Here is a 16,645-nt window from a genome sequence, read left to right as displayed (position 1 = left end):
AACCTATTTCTTGGTGCATCAGTGCTCATCTTGGAGGGATGCTGACTGAAATGGTTCACTTGATCTCATAAATAAAGCTTTCAATGAGACTAACTTTCCTGTTTTTGCCAGGGCAGATATTGACTGAGGTGGAGATTTTCAAAGGCACAAAGGGCAGATAGGCACCTAGTTGGCATCAGAGGTCAGTGGTAGTTGGGATCCTAACTGCACATTATGCATTTGAAAATCTCCCCCTGTATCTTCATTGACTGTATGTGTCCCAACTATCTTAATTGTTCCTCCCTCGCTCTCTCTTGTTACACCATTAAGTTTCTACACTTAGGGCATGTCTACACTACAGACTTAAGACAACCTATGTCCACACTACCTTCCTTCTGTTGATGGTGCGCAGCTTCACTAGGAGCGCTTCCACTGACTGAAGAGGGGCAGTGGCGTGGGTGGGATTGAGAGCCAGGGCTCTCTGCTCCGTGCAGCTCTCTCTGGGCTGCCCTTTGGGCTTCTCACCTCCCAGCAGGGGGCAGCCACCTGGGCTTCTCAGCTCCCTGAGTGGGGAGCTGGACAGACACGGCCCGCTGGGAGCAGGGAGCCAGGAGCAACTGCAGGCAGCCAGGCTCTAGCTTCCTGGCTTTTTTCTCAATGTCACGGCTCCAATATGGAGTCCTGAAATTGACAAGTCTGCCAAGAGCCAATGTAAGTAGCTCAGTGTCTACACAGACACTGTGTTGCTCTAACTACACTGACATAAGCGCTATGCTGTTGGTGTGGTAGGGCACTTACATTGGTGGGATAAGGCTGTGGTATGTACGCTGACATAATTAGGTCGACGTAAACTGTTTTACATCAACATAACTGTGTAGTATAGACCAGGTCTTAGAATCATAGAGAATTAGGGTGGTAAGGAACCTTGAGAAGTCACCTAGCCCCCTGCGCTGAAGCAAGACCAAGTAAACCTAGACCATCCCTGACAGGTGTTTGTCCTACCTGTTCTTAATAATCTCTGATGACAGAGATTCCACAATCTTCCTTGGTAATGTATTCCAGTACTTAACTATCCTTAGAAAGATTTTCCTAATATCTAGCCTGGCTGGAGATTAAATTGATAACTGCTTGTTCTACCTTCAGTGGATCTGGAGAACAATTGACCACCATACTCTATAACAGCCCTTAACATATTTGAGGACTCTTATCAGATCATTTGAAGATTATCAGGTTTCCCCCTCAGCCTTCTTCTCTCAAGACTAAATATGCCCATTTTTCCTCATAGCTCAGGTTTTCTAAACCTTTTATCATTTTTGTTGCTTTCCTCTGAAATCTCTCCAATTTGTCCAGGTCTTTCCTAAAGTGTGGTGCCCAATACTGGACACAGTATTCTGGCTGAAGTCTCAACAGTGTCAAGTAGAGTGTGGCAATTACCTCTCATGTCTTACATATGACGCTCCTTTTAATGCACCCTTTCACAACTGCATCACATTGTTGGCTTATGTTCAATTTGTGATCCACTATAACCCACTCCAGATCCTTTTTTGAAGTGCTGCCTAGCCAGTTATTCCCCATTTTGGGTTTGTACATTTGATTTTTTTTTCCTAAGTGCGATACATTGTAGTTGTCTTTATTAAATTCATCTTGTTAATTTCAGACCAGTTCTCCAATTTGTCAAGGTCATTTTTAATTCTAATCCTCTCCTCCAAAGTGCCAGCAACTACTCTTGGCTTGAAGCCATCTGCAAATTTAATAAGCATACTTTCCACTCCATTATCCACGTCATTCCTTAAAATATTTAGAGCCCTGAACTTTTTGGAAATGCGAAATAAAAACAACAAACAATGATTAAAATGACAAAACAAAAACGTACACTGCAGCAGCAGCTTGTGTGGCTCCTGTCTTGCAGGGCTGGGCCCAGATCCCTGCCCTGGGCATTGTGACCCAGAGTACAGGGTTTCAGCACTGTTCAGGTATCACCCAGACACCCCTCTGTCATGATGACAGATGGGAGTCCTGGCTAAATGTGTGTGTGTGCCGTGCAGGCCAGGAGCAGCTGCTGAGGAGAGAGTGCAGGGTGGGCTTGCTTTGCCAGGGGGCCAGGGTGGAAGTGACATCACTTCCAGGACCGACTGCGCTGGGGGCAGGTAGGGGAGGCTGGGGGAGGCAGTGCCTCCTCAAACAGCCAGGCATGGCCCTGCCCACACTCCGCCACTCCAAGACCCCATTTCGGCGTCATCGCTGGGCTCCAGGGGGCTGGGGATATGCTGCCCACCTTCCCGGGACTGGGGAGGCTGCAGCGGCGCTACCGCTCCCTCCCAGTGGCGGGCACACTCTCCCTCGGGTGGAAGGGGCGGGGCTGGGGATAGCCTCCCCCCAGCCAGCGGTTCACCTGTTGCCCATGCGGCGCCGGCCAATCGTGCTGGCCTGTGGGGCCCCCCAAAGTGGGGGGCCTGGAGCAGTTGCCCCGATTCACAATCCCCTAGGGACAGCTCTGTCTGTCTCTGGGTAGGAAAATGGATAAAACAAATTAACAAAAAATTCCCAATAAAGAAAATAGATTATTTTTAAAAAATGGGACTCCCATTGCTATGTTTGGCCTTCTGCAGTCCTCTGGGACCTCATCCATCCTTCATGAGTTCTCAAAGATAATTGTCAAAGGTTCCAATATTGTTTCAGCTGGTATCCTAGGGTGAATTTCATCAGGCTCTGCCAACTTGAATATATGTAATTTATCCAAATATTCTTTAACCTGTTCTTTCCCTATTTTGGCTTGCATTCCTTCCCCACTGTTGTTAATATTAATTGTATGGAGTAGCTGTTCACAATTTACTTATTTAGTGAAGACTGGAGCAAAATAGATATTAAAATCCTCAACCTTCTTTATGTCATCTGTTATTAGCGCTCCTTCCTTGCTAAGTAGTGGGCCTACTCTTTCTTTTGTATTTCTCTTGCTCCTAATGTATTTATAGAACCTCTTTTTATTGCATACGTTCCTTGCTAGGTCTAATTCTGTGGTGAGTCTCTCGCTGCCTGAGCATTAGCATGTGTCCAGGTGTGGTGTTACAGTTTTGTTTGTTTTTTTTCAGTTTAGTGCTCTCTTTAGTCATTCTGGTTCCACAGCGATCTTGCATTTTCCATGGCCTAGCCCTCCAGCTGAGTCATTACTCAGTCCATTTGCATGCTGGGGTAAAGAGAAAAGTCCAAAAATAATAACCTCACAATCTAATGGTCTTCAGGACCCTTTCCTCACATCTATCTGGAAGTTGTCATTCTTGACCTCTTCTACTCTTCTAACATCTGTGCACTCCCTCTTGGTCTGCGGGGGAGGTAGGGGAAACCTCCACCTGTAATTGGTGCATTTCTGGATCACCCTTTTGTAGATCTTATTTGAAACACTAGACACTTCAAATTCAATGAGACCTTATTGTCACGGCAAGCTGGAAATCTAACAACTGTTGCCAAAGAGTAAGGCTGTGTCTACACTACGCAGCTTTTAGTGACATGGCTGTGTCGCTACAGCCATGCCGTTAAAAGGCGCACAGTGTAGCTGCTGCTTGTTGGCTCTCCTGCTGACAAAAAACTTCCACCCTCAATGAGCAGTGTGAGCTTTGTCAGCAGGAGAGAGCTCCTGCCAACAAAGTGCTGTTCACACAGGTGCTTGTTGTTGACAAAACTTTTGTCTTTCGGGGAAAGGGGGGGGGTTAACACCTCTGAAAGACAAACATTTTGTCGTTCAGTTGCCAGTGTAGACATAGAAACAATCCCCTTGTATATCTGTCAAGGTAAGCTACAAGCCATTCATGATGGGGCTACATACTATCTTTGGGAGTTGATTCCCTGTATCCATTAATTTAGATGTTCATGCTTCTCATTTGATTTTCTGTTTTAATTTTGACCTTGAAGATTCTTTTTAAACCTGTCCTTAGTGGTGTTTAGAGAAAACGCCTCTCTTTCCCTGTTTCTACTACACACCTACTAGTATTTTTCTTATCTTTCTTGGTGCACATTCTTTCAAGGGTGTGTATCACTTACATAGCTCTTTCTGTGACTCATCTCTGCTCTTAAAGTAGTTTTGCATTTCCCCACCCCTTTTCCTTTTATTGAACCTTTGATATAACTTATTTAGATTTCCAGTTCTCTGTGGGGAAAAATCTTGCCCCTCCTCCTCAGCCACACTCAGCCAGAGGTGTGGTTCCCCTGTGCAAGGGTAAAGGAAACAGATATAGATAGGCCATACTGGAGTCAGGGTACATGCCATCTTGCGTTGTACGGTGCCCTGTTCCAGGGAGGCTCTGGTCAGTGTTTACAGGGGGTAGATGGAGGTGGGGCAGTGCTGAGTTGTGAAATGGGCAGAGAAGAACCATAGGAACAAGTGGCATGTAACTCTCCAGTCCTTCACTTCATGGCTCTTGTAAGGGGCATTGAGGGTGATTTTAGCCAATAAGTTTTCATGGAACAGCTCAGCACCAACACCCTTGCGTGGGGACCAGAAGAATTCCCGGATAGTGCATTGTAGTGGGGTAGTCATCTGCTCCGGCCTTAAAGGACTTAAAACAGCCCACGAGAGGGTGGTGGCTGGGAGCAAGCGGGCTGATTGGGGGAAGCAGGCTCAGCTGTGGCCACGCCCCAATCAGGGCTCAGCTGGCCCTTATAAGAGGGCAGTGGGCCAGGAGCACAAATAGTCTCTCTCTCTAACCTTTGAGAAGGAGGGACCTGACTGCTGGGAGTGTACCAAGGTACCTGAGCTGGAGCTGGAGCTGGAGCAGGGCTGGGGGAAGGCCCAAGGAGCTGGGGAGCTCTGGCCTGGAAACCCCCAGGCTGCAGCCTAGTGGAAGGCCAAATAGGTACTGTGGTTACAGGGGGAAGCCCAAAGGGGTAGGCAGAAGCAGCAGGTCCAAACCCACCTTGCCTATGATGAGTGGCATTTATACTGCAGTCTGCCCCAGTGAACGGGGGCTAGATGGAGACTGGGCAGTAGCCAAAGACTGAGGCGAGGTGGGGATAAGGGGTGGGGGTTCCCTGGGGAGGGGCGACTCCAGAGACTGAGGGGTGTACTGCCAGGGGGCAGCACCCTGGTGTGCAAGGGTCACCAGGCCTGGGAGGGACATGGGGCCCAGGAAAAGTGGGACACCAGCCTGCAGAGGGTGCTCCAGAGGCTGATGAGCTAATTCGCAGTAGGTACCAGCAGGAGGCACCGCAGGGTGAGTCCCGCACAGTTACATGCATATCTGCCTAGAACATAGCCCAGTTTACTCAGGCTAGGCATTCGTATTAGAATTTGATCCTTAGACATTCAGGAACTTCACTTCAGCAGGAAAGTGCCATTTCTTTACTTACGGACTTTTTGGAATGGTTGGAATTCCTATTCTCTGTGCATCTCACAGGAGGAATTTTTCTGTTCTTCTCTTAATCATAACTTTCAGGACTTAGTGTTCTTCCCTGCACATGCCAGTTGAAGGCACAAAAAATCTGAAATAACAATTCACAACCAACATTGGGAGATTTTTAATATATACCACGGTTATGGTCTAAGGTAGAAACATATTTGTTGTATATCTGAATTATTTTTAAAGTTTTACCAAAAAAACCCAAACTCACAGATAGGAGTGGGTCTGGTGTGTAAAGGAGGGGAATTATTCTAATTATTAGATCTAAAGATTGCCTCAGGCACATTTTTGGGGCCGTCATTATTATTTATCATTTTCACAGCTCCAAAAGTATGCTAGGCACTTTTCAAATAAATTAAAATACAAGTTCCTGTCCTAAAGAGCTTACAGCCTAGTTTTAGACACGACACAGTGAGTGAGGGTAACAAACAGGAAGGCATGAGGAAGGACAAAGGTTACAATTATAGGTCGCTGAGTTGCTCATTTAAGGCATATACAAATCTTGATGTTCAGAGATATCCGGTCTGTATATTGTACACAAAATCAATGTTAAAAGAATGCTATGGCTGCAGAGTAAAAAATTAGGAAATGGCAGAATGAAGGTTGGCTGTGCAACCTTAATTCTCCCTCTTTCTGAATGTGCAGTGTGATAATAGTCTTCAATTATATGATCAGACAGTACATTTTTCCATGGGACCCCGCCTCATTCAGTGCACGTCCTGGATAGTGATCACAAAACGAGCAGCTATTCACTATTTTGTTTTTGACTCCTTCTTCATGTCTTATTTTATTTTTCACTATTCAAACCCTGTTCTGAATACAGAATTATTAATTTCCTCCTGGTCTTTTCTAAGGTGCTCTTTACTGTTGTATCTGAGCGTTTCACAAACATTAATGAATTTATTTTCACAACACCCCTGTGAGGTGAGGGGACATTATTATCCTCATTTTATAGATGGGAAACTGAAACAAAGAGAAAAGTGTTCACTAATTATATCCAATTTGAGATGCCTAGGGCCTGATGTTGATAATGCTTAGCATTATATGGGACTTTATATATTCAAGCACAGCGCCCATTGACTTCAGCTGCAGTGTGGAGGGCTCAGCACCATTGCAAATCAGACCCCAGAGTCTCAAGTTGAGCACCCAGAAAATGAGGAACAACCAGTTAGTGGCCACCTATGTCAAGTTTGGTTAAGTGACTTGCCCAGTATCACAGGAACTTTGACCGCACTCCTGTCCCTGTTTTTACATTAGTTGTCCCCCGTAATCATTTGGGTTTTAGGCCCTGTGGGTCCTCCCCTTAGGCTGGGGGGGATCCTTTAGCAGTGGGCGGGCTTTGCCCGCCCACTTCCCGGAACCCAATATGTGCGTGTGTAAAAAAAAAAAAAAAAAAAAAAAAAAAAAAATCACAGAAACTTTGTGGCAAAGAGGGATAGAATCCAGTTCAGAATTCAATTGCCTTGACACTGAGACCATGCTTTCCCTTCCTCCACTCCCCTGCCTCATTTACTACACACCTTCCAACATCTGCAACAAAAGAAGCCGGGGGGTCCTACAGACAATGGCCTCTTTCATTACACAGTGCTGATTCAGTCCCAGAACACTGTCCTGTGCACTGAATGAGGCTGGGTTCCTGTGGAAAAAGTAATATGTGATCATGGGCAAAACAAAGTATTTTTCCCTAATCTTGTCATGAGAAATGGCCAATTCATTTTTCCTGAAACTTTCTTAAAAATTCAGCCTGAGGCAGACATGCAGCATGGAATATTGCAGCCTATAAGATTAAAAGATGGCAAAATTATAAGCAGCTGAAAATAGGGAAGTGCCAGGCAACCTTACCAATAGGTGGTGCTGCCAGCTCTGCGCATATATATATATGTATATATCTATTTCTTTGCGTGATTGTCCACATGGATTCCACTCATGGACTCCTGGTGTGCAGATGCCCCATGTGTGCAATATCTGATTCTTTTGGCCATCAGTGTCCATCAGGGCTGTAGCTTTGCCCTAAGTGTCTTTGTGTCCTGACTCCCACCACTTTCAGAGGGCAGAGCAGATCCAGCCATCCCTTAGTTCCTTCTGACCAGCTGTGGCAGCAAGACAACTCCTGCAATGTCCACTTACTCTGTCCAATATGCAATTGACTTTGCCTTGTATATAATATTTGGTATAATTAGTGTAGTTTCTCTTTTTCATGACTGTTGACTTCTCTATATATGTTTCAGTTAGCCTAGACCACTCCACACACCCTCCGTCTAAGGCCCATAAGATGGAGAAGGCCCATTCTAGTGTTCTGGTACCGACTTCTGAGGCAGCATGTGCAGTACCCTTTAAATCAGTGGACCACACTGCCCTCAGTATCAATCCCTCTGCATTGACACTGGCACCAAATGCCTCAGTATCTGGAGTCTCAGCACCAAATGCCTCTGTTATTGTGGACCCAGTACCTTTTCACCTTGGAATTAACTGTCTTCATGGTACCCCGCGGCCTCAGTACCAATTTTCTTGCCACTGAAACCTTATATGATTTTGAGTGACATATCAGAAGGCCTGGGTGAAAAAATTGAGGGTGATGATAGCCAAACCACCAGCACTGGGGTCACTAGTATGCTGGGTTAAAGAGGTGTCCTCTGTATTGACCTCCTGTATACAAAGATGGTATGGACAGAACTGGCCCTCCCTTAGATTTTTTTAAACTGAGACAGATTGTCTCAATTCATAGACAAACTGCCCAAGAAGCACCAGGAGTAGTTGAAATCCATAGTGGCAAAGGGACAACAATTGATTGCTGCACTTCTCTACAGGCAGCACTAGACATGTCTGACAGTGCATTGCTCACAATGGCCACTGCATAAGCCATGAGAAAATCTGCAAACCATAAGAATCAAGGGTGAGGCCAAATAGCCTGGCCTTATGGGTCAAACAAGCCACCTGAGGGAAGACTGGCTTTCCAGAATCCTCAAGACTGATCACAGTGGGGAGAGGAAGTCACAGTCCTGACAAACAGGCCACTCCAGCCTTTGGCCATTCTCTCCCTGCACCCAAAAGGAGGCCTGCTAGCAAGATGTACTTACCAACTGGCTCCTTCACTCCACTTCCAGCCCCTACTCTCTGAGAGTCCAGAAGACAGTGAGAGCTGAAGAGCTCATGAACCCCATATTATCTTATGTGTCTGATTTTTCCTTTTTCTATTTTTATTAGCTGGGAGATGTCCAAGTTCCTTTTTTCCCCATGTCTATTTATAAGGTGTGAAAATGAAACTGTGTACGTGTGTATGAAAACCCATAAAGTCCACCTGAGGAAGGCACATGAAAGAAATGTTGCTCAGTTTTATACAGCTCTAAATATTGTCTCATAAAATTGCTCATTAGAGTGTGTTCTGTGCTCAAAAGTCCTGAGAGATTTGGTTGTTTGCAGTGTTGTTGCAGCCATGTCGGTTCCAGGATATATGAGGGACAATGTGGATGAGGTAATATCTTTTACTGGACTATCTTCTGCTGGTGAAAGAGACAAGCTTTTGAGCTACGCAGAGCTCTTCTTCAGGTCTGGAAAAGGTCTGAGAGATCTGAGGCTGAATGTGAACTGTAATTTCTTATAAAGAAGAGTTATCAAACTTCTGCTTAGTGAGTGTGTTCTGGTAAAGTCTGTATTGGTGGGGAGACAGGAAATGGTTAGCCACCACACAAGAACTGAAGTCAAAGGAGAAAGATTTATAATAGGCTCTGACACTGTGGTCCAGACGTTAGATGATAATTTGGTTTCAGAATTAAGATACCAAAGTCAATCAGATATATAATTTGAATGGCTAACATTCTTTATTTGGGATTCAAAACCCAACATTTCCTTAGACTCCTTAAAATTTATAAGGATTGGTTATGATTTAACTAATTTGATTATTTAATTACAATTCAATTCTGAGTCTAACTTGTTTGATTTGTTTCTGATTGTATTGTTGTGTTGCTTTAGTCTTAGTTTAGTTTAGCTTTTGTGATACATTTTCTTGATTTTATTTTTTTGATTTAAGTGTTTTAATACATTTATTAAAAGATACCGAGTCACATTTCTTTCAATAAGCAATGTAGGTCCAGAACCTTTTGGGGACCTGGGTAAGATACCTGCTAGTCAACCTAAAAGCCTGACCAGCTAGCACTAGCCTTTGATTCTCTCAAGGGCTCTTGGTTAGAACTCCCCTATGCCCTGGTGATCCCTGGGTGCTGGAGCAGACCCTTGGGACCAGAAACTGCCTTCAGGCTGCCTTAATTTACACGAGTTCCTGGCCAGGCACTAGGAAAGCCCCAGGATCAAACTGTGGAAAGGTGGTTTAACAACACCTTTGCATGTCCCCCTCTTGAATTGCCCCAACTGTTCCTCAGCCACAGCTCAGGATCTGGTCCATTATATTCTGTTGTTCTTGGTCATTCAAGAATTTTGAGAAACTAAGAATTCTTAATGATCAGCTGTCTTGTCTTTCTGTTTTTGGCCAATACATAAATTAAATGTTAGTAAAAAGGAAGAAAAATTAAATCAATTAAATATTAATTTAATGCTAAAAAGAGTGGGTTGGAAAAACTAGAACTCTGAACCCAGCCAACAGCTTTGCACTGCCCATTAAAAAGGATGTTAGATCACTTGTCACTAAATTTGAAACCTGTATACATGACTTCATAAACTCTGAAAGTCAGGGTGCCCTCAGTTGGACATTTGTACTTTTAAGTGTAAGCTATGAACACAACAGTAGATGTCACTGTTGGTCAGAACATAAAGACTGTTTCTGATTCATTGTCCAATAGACCTTTCTTATGTGGAAATGAGAGTCGCGGTGCTTCCTCTTCATGACTCAGGATGCTCCCTCTTTGTGTTCATGGCAAAGTACTAATAAGAAAAGACTCCAGCTTTCTGTAATATCAGTTTCTATAAAGGGCTGGAGATTTCAAAAGCCGGCTAGAATAAAGAAAATGTGCAATAGGATCATCACTTGAACATTAAGCACAAAATGAGATATTGCCGAATTAGATCCCTTTGCTTCCAGCTCCTTCCTTCCTCCTTCACTCCTTTTTTGCCTCTGTCTTCACGCACAAGGTCAGCTCCCAGATTGCTGCACTGGGCAGTACAGCATGGGGAGAAGGTGACCAACCCTCTGTGGAGAAAGAAGTGGTTCGGGACTATTTAGAAAAACTGGACGTGCACAAGTCCATGGGGCCGGATGCGCTGCATCCGAGGGTGCTAAAGGAATTGGCGGGTGAGATTGCAGAGCCATTAGCCATTATTTTTGAAAACTCATGGTGATCAGGGGAGGTCCCAGATGACTGGAAAAAGGCTAATGTAGTGTCCATCTTTAAAAAAGGGAAGAAGGAGGATCCGGGGAACTACAGGCCAGTCAGCCTCACCTCAGTCCCTGGAAAAATCATGGAGCAGGTCCTCAAGGAATCAATTATGAAACATTTAGAGGAGAGGAAAGTGATCAGGAACAGTCAGCATGGATTCACGAAGGGGAAGTCGTGCCTGACTAACCTAATTGCCTTCTATGATGAGATAACTGGCTCTGTGGATGAGGGGAAAGCAGTGGATGTGTTATTCCTTGACTTTAGCAAAGCTTTTGATACGGTCTCCCACAGTATTCTTGCCGCCAAGTTAAAGAAGTATGGGCTGGATGAATGGACTGTAAGGTGGATAGAAAGCTGGCTAGATCATCGGGCTCAACGGGTAGTGATCAATGGCTCCATGTCTAGTTGGCAGCCGGTTTCAAGCGGAGTGCTCCAAGGGTCGGTCCTGGGGCCAGTTTTGTTTAATATCTTTATTAATGATCTGGAGGATGGTGTGGACTGCACTCTCAGCAAGTTTGCAGATGACACTAAACTAGGAGGCATGGTAGATACACTAGAGGGTAGGGATCAGATACAGAGGGACCTAGACAAATTAGAGGATTGGGCTGAAAAAAACCTGATGAGGTTCAACAAGGACAAGTGCAGAGTCCTGCACTTAGGACGGAAGAATCCCATGCACTGCTACAGACTAGGGACCGAATGGCTAGGTAGCAGTTCTGCAGAAAAGGACCTAGGGGTCACAGTGGACGAGAAGCTGGATATGAGTCAACAGTGTGCTCTTGTTGCCAAGAAGGCTAACGGCATTTTGGGCTGTATAAGTAGGGGCATTGCCAGCAGATTGAGGAACATGATCGTTCCCCTTTATTCGACATTGGTGAGGCCTCATCTGGAATACTGTGTCCAGTTTTGGGCCCCACACTACAAGAAGGATGTGGAAAAATTGGAAAGAGTCCAGCGGAGGGCAACAAAAATGATTAGGGGCCTGGAGCACATGACTTATGAGGAGAGGCTGAGGGAACTGGGATTGTTTAGTCTCCAGAAGAGACGAATGAGGGGGGATTTGATAGCAGCCTTCAACTACCTGAAGGGGGGTTCCAAAGAGGATGGAGCTTGGCTGTTCTCAGTGGTGGCAGATGACAGAACAAGGAGCAATGGTCTCAAGTTGCAGTGGGGGAGGTCCAGGTTGGATATCAGGAAAAACTATTTCACTAGGAGGGTGGTGAAACACTAGAATGCGTTACCTAGGGAGGTGGTGGAGTCTCCTTCCTTGGAGGTTTTTAAGGCCCGGCTTGACAAAGCCCTGGCTGGGATGATTTAGCTGGGAATTGGTCCTGCTTTGAGCAGGGGGTTGGACTAGATGACCTCTTGAGGTCCCTTCCAACTCTGATATTCTATGATTCTATGATTCTATTCACTCAACTACACACTGATAATTTGTGGAAGACTCCACTTAAATATTAAATATTCACTATAGGAGGAGCACTCTGACATTTAAAATGTATTACAATGACAATGTTAATAAAGAAGTTGAGGAGCATTTCTGGGAAGTATGTTAATTTGGCAATTCTTCTCTTTCCATTTAACCAGTCAAAGGATGATTCTTTTTGTAAAGACTAGTTAATATCAAACTCCTGACTGAAAGGGGTACTGTATTATGAGAAAAGAAATATTTGGCAACTGTACAGGTCTCTCATTACAGAGGGGTTCTGGAAACATCAGAGTAAACTCCTTGGATTCAACCATTGATTTTTGCAAGGAACCTTATTTAGGTGAAAAATATAATTTGGAAACAGGAAGTAACTACAGTAAAACCTCAGCATTACAAACACCAGAGTTATGAACTGATTGGTCAACCACACACCTCATTTTTAACAGGAAGTACGCAATCAGGCAGCAGCAGAAACAAACAAACAAAAAGTAAATACAGTACTGTGTTAAACATAAGCTACTAATAAAGGAAGGGGGAATTTAAAAAAAGATTTACCAAGATAAGGAAACTTTTTCTGTGTTTGTTTCATTTAAATTAAGACGATTAAAAGCAGCATTTTTCTTCTGCATAGTAATGTTTCAAAGCTGTAGTTAGTCAATGTTCAGTTATAAACTTTTGAAAGCACAGCCATAATGTTCAGAGTTACAAACAACCTCCATGCTTGTAACTCTGAGGTTCTACTGTACTTTGACCATTTTTTTTAATCAGACTTAACTATTCTGATTTATAAACTATATTTAAGTTAGTTCCAATTTTCTCAGAATGGTTTCTTTATTATGAATAGAAACGGTTTGGCAGAAAGGCTGTTTTTGGACCCAGGAAGATTTGAAGCCATTCTTGCTGTGTTCAGATTCTTTGCCAGTAGGTGGGGATGTTTTCAATCTATTTTTTTAATGTTTGCAACTACTGTAACTCAGAGGCATAGGCTGAAGTGTGAATGGTTTTTGAGAGGTTAATTCATTTTTTTTTTTTTGGACAGACCAGAAAAGTTCTGGAAACTCTCCTATGATTGTGCTGCTGTCCAGTGGAGCCCTTGATTATCAGGTCGTTGTATTGCCACAAACCTGTCAAGCACACAAAGATATGTTAGAGAATTATGCCTGGTGCAAAGTATGCTTTATTGTGATCAGAAGTTTGAGCTATTTGATGGAGAAATGTTGTTTTTGTAAACACACTTTGAGTAAAATTTGACACTTGCAATTAAGAAGCCAGACTCATGATATTCATGAGATGTTCTTTTAACTATTTTTCTGCACTTCCTCATGAAACAGAAGTACTTTTCAGCACTGTAACAACTGAGGCCTGGTCTACACTAGGCGTTTATGTCGAAGTTAGCGCCGTTACATCGAATTAACCCTGCACCCGTCCACACTGCGATGCTATTTAGTTCGACATAGAGGTCTCTTTAATTCGACTTCTGTACTCCTCCCCGACGAGGGGAGTAGCGCTAAATTCGACATGGCCATGTCGAATTAGGCTAGGTGTGGATGGAAATCGACGCTAATAGCTCCGGGAGCTATCCCACAGTGCACCACTCTGTTGACGCTCTGGACAGCAGTGCGAGCTCGGATGCTCTGACCAGCCACACAGGAAAAGCCCCGGGAAAATTTGAATTTGAATTCCTTTTCCTGTCTGGCCAGTTTGAATCTCATTTCCTGTCTGGACATCGTGGCGAGCACAGCAGCACTGGCAACGATGCAGAGCTCTCCAGCAGTGATGGCCGTGCAGTCTGTGAATAGAAAGAGAGCCCCAGCATGGACTGATCGTGAAGTCTTGGATCTCATCGCTGTGTGGGGCGATGAGTCCGTGCTTCCCGAGCTGCGATCCAAAAGAAGGAATGCAAAGATCTACGAGAAGATCTCTAAAGACATGGCAGAGAGAGGATACAGCCGGGATGCAACACAGTGCCGCGTGAAAATCAAGGAGCTGAGACAAGGCTACCAGAAGACCAAAGAGGCAAACGGACGCTCCGGATCCCATCCCCAGACATCCCGTTTCTACGAGGCACTGCATTCCATCCTCGGTGCGGCCGCCACCACTACCCCACCAGTGACCGTGGACTCTGAGGATGGGATACTGTCCACGGCCGGTTCCTCGGACATGTTAGGGGACGGGGAAGATGAGGAAGGAGATGAGGAGGGCGAGGCAGTCGGCAGCTCTCACAACGCTGATTTCCCCGACAGCCAGGATCTCTTCATCACCCTTACAGAGATCCCCTACGAAGCGTCCCCAGCCGTTACCCCGGACACAGAATCTGGTGAAGGATCAGCCAGTAAGTGTTGTAAACATCTAAACATTTATTTTTAACAAAACAGGAATATTAACAATTAAAAGAATGGGTTGTTCATGATTAGTGTGCCCTAGGCGCTTAACGGTTTAGTAAGGGGCAGTGCAAGTTTTGAAAAGAAATCTAGCAATGTCCGGTTTTCAGTGATTGTCCTGCACAAGCTGCTCTACTGTTTATTCCCTGCTACTGCAGCTACAGTAAAATGCGGTCTATGTGTCCGGGGATAGAGCAGTAATCCTCCTGGGACATCTCGATGAAGCTCTCCTGGAGGTAACTTGAAAGCCGTTGCATGAGGTTCTTGGGGAGAGCGGCCTTATTGGGTCCTCCGAAGTACGACACGTTGCCGCGCCACGAGATTATCAAGTACTCCGGGATCATTGCTCTGCACAGCAGGGCGGCATACGGCCCTGGTCTTTGGAGGCTTTCCCGGAGCATTTTCTCTTTGTCGCTCTCGGAGATCCTCATCAGGGTGATGTCGGCCATGGTGACCTGCTTTTAATTAGGTAGGGGAATGTTAGTGTTGGGACTGCTTTCCCGTTCCTTTACAGAACTGTAACCGCTGGTTTGCAGCCACGCGGTGGAGGCGGGAGAGGGGCAGCCGAAAGGGATCGTTCCCGGGGACAGCCGCGAGGGGGTGGGACAGGGGCAGAGTTCCCGCTTGCCGGATTGCTGGCAGCAGGGACTGACATTGATTTAAATGTGAAATGAGGCCAGTGGTAATATAAAAGTTTTAAACTGCCACAAGTGTACGGCTTACCATGTCTGCCTGCAACAGAAATTCCGTTGTGCTGCCTCGCTTCTCAAATGTGCTGTTCAAGACCCCAGGCACTGAATGCGAAGGCCGAGAATTCGACCTTGTGCTGAGTGCGCATGTGAAAGGTGCTGTGCATGGTCTTGTTCACAGAGAAAGACTATGTTCTTTGTTCACAACTACATTTATCTTTCTTAGGAATTCACTCCCTTTTTCCCATTTCCACAGCCCCGTCTGCGACTGTCTCACAACCTAGCCTGGAATCACACTCCCAGAGGCTAGCGCGGATTAGGCGTAGGAAGAAGAGGACACGGGAGGACATGTTCTCTGAGCTTATGGCCTGTTCCCAAGCCCAGGCAGCACAGCAGACCCAGTGGCGGGAGAACTTGACCCGAATGCACCAAGCCAACATGGATCGGGAGGAGAGGTGGCGGCAGGAAGACCAGCAGGCGACTCAAACGCTGCTTGGACTACTGAGGGAGCAAATGGACACGCTCCGGCGCCTTGTGGATGTTCTGCAGGAACGGAGGCAGGAGGACAGAGCCCCGCTGCAGTCCATCTCTAACCGCCCTCCCCCGCCACCAAGTCCCATACCCACCTCACCCAAAGTGCAAAGAAGGAGAGGCGGCAGAGTCCCTGCTAACTCTCACTCCACCCCTGCAGAGAGCTCTAGTAGCAGAAGGCTCTCATTTCCCAAAATTTGAAAAGTTCTTTCCTTCCCGCCTGACAGAAGCCCACGTCCAAGTTTCACCTCCCAATGCCATGTGTAGTTGATAATAAAAAATTTGTTTCTGTTAACTACTGTTTCAATCATGTTCTTTTGGAGGAGGAGGGGAAAGGGGGTTGGTAATTGGACAGGACAGTCTCCTTTGGCAGGGTACATAGTCGGGGGCAGGCACAGCAGCAGGGCACATACACAGTGCAGTGATGCAGTGACTAGTTACCCCGGTTAGTCTGGGAGGTTGTTTTGATGTAATGTTGGGGGGGGGTGGGTTGCTCTGTGACTTTGTGGCGGGGGAGGGCAGTTACAGATCTTAAGCGCCGGTCCTTAGGCAGGATCACAGAGCCACACAGCATGGGATCTGTAACCGTCCTCCCCCTGCCACAAAGTCAAATAGACCCCCCATACACACAGTCAGGAGGGTTGACAGGCTCCGTTGAAACAAGCATCCCACCGCAGCAGAGCCTGTCAATCCTTGAGTTTAGAAGCTGCATTCGCGTCACAACACTACACCCACTCCGCACCACAGTCTGCGTCCCAGTTTTAAAAAATTCCCGCGAAAACAGTATTAAAGAAAACGGTGTGCTTTAACAAAGTAGAACTATTTTTATTTCGACACGTGTGTTGGAAGGGGGGTGAAGGGGGTATGTAACTGGATAGGATAGTCAACATTACCTGGGTAAAGAAATGGGGGCAGGTTT

General features: G+C 45.6%; 1 protein-coding gene across 1 annotated transcript; it reads left to right on the top strand.

The window, feature by feature from the left end:
- The first annotated feature begins 13,477 nt into the window (after positions 1-13,477).
- On the top strand, positions 13,478-16,001 carry LOC135980820 (uncharacterized). Its single transcript, XM_065581045.1, has 2 exons — positions 13,478-14,457; positions 15,452-16,001. Exons 1-2 carry the CDS (start codon positions 13,881-13,883, stop codon positions 15,925-15,927), a joined length of 1,053 nt encoding a protein of 350 aa, XP_065437117.1. The 5' UTR covers positions 13,478-13,880; the 3' UTR covers positions 15,928-16,001.
- Positions 16,002-16,645: the final 644 nt, after the last annotated feature.

The sequence above is a fragment of the Chrysemys picta genome, chromosome 1 (genome assembly GCF_011386835.1).
Source record: "Chrysemys picta bellii isolate R12L10 chromosome 1, ASM1138683v2, whole genome shotgun sequence".
Taxonomy (NCBI): domain Eukaryota; kingdom Metazoa; phylum Chordata; order Testudines; family Emydidae; genus Chrysemys; species Chrysemys picta.
This window is presented reverse-complemented; position numbering and strand designations above follow the sequence as displayed.

Coding starts and splice junctions, on each gene's coding strand:
- LOC135980820 (XM_065581045.1), top strand. CDS start 13,881: ATGCAGAGCTCTCCAGCAGTGATGGCCGTGCAGTCTGTGAATAGAAAG. Junction 14,458..15,451: donor ATCTGGTGAAGGATCAGCCA/GTAAGTGTTGTA, acceptor CCATTTCCACAG/CCCCGTCTGCGACTGTCTCA.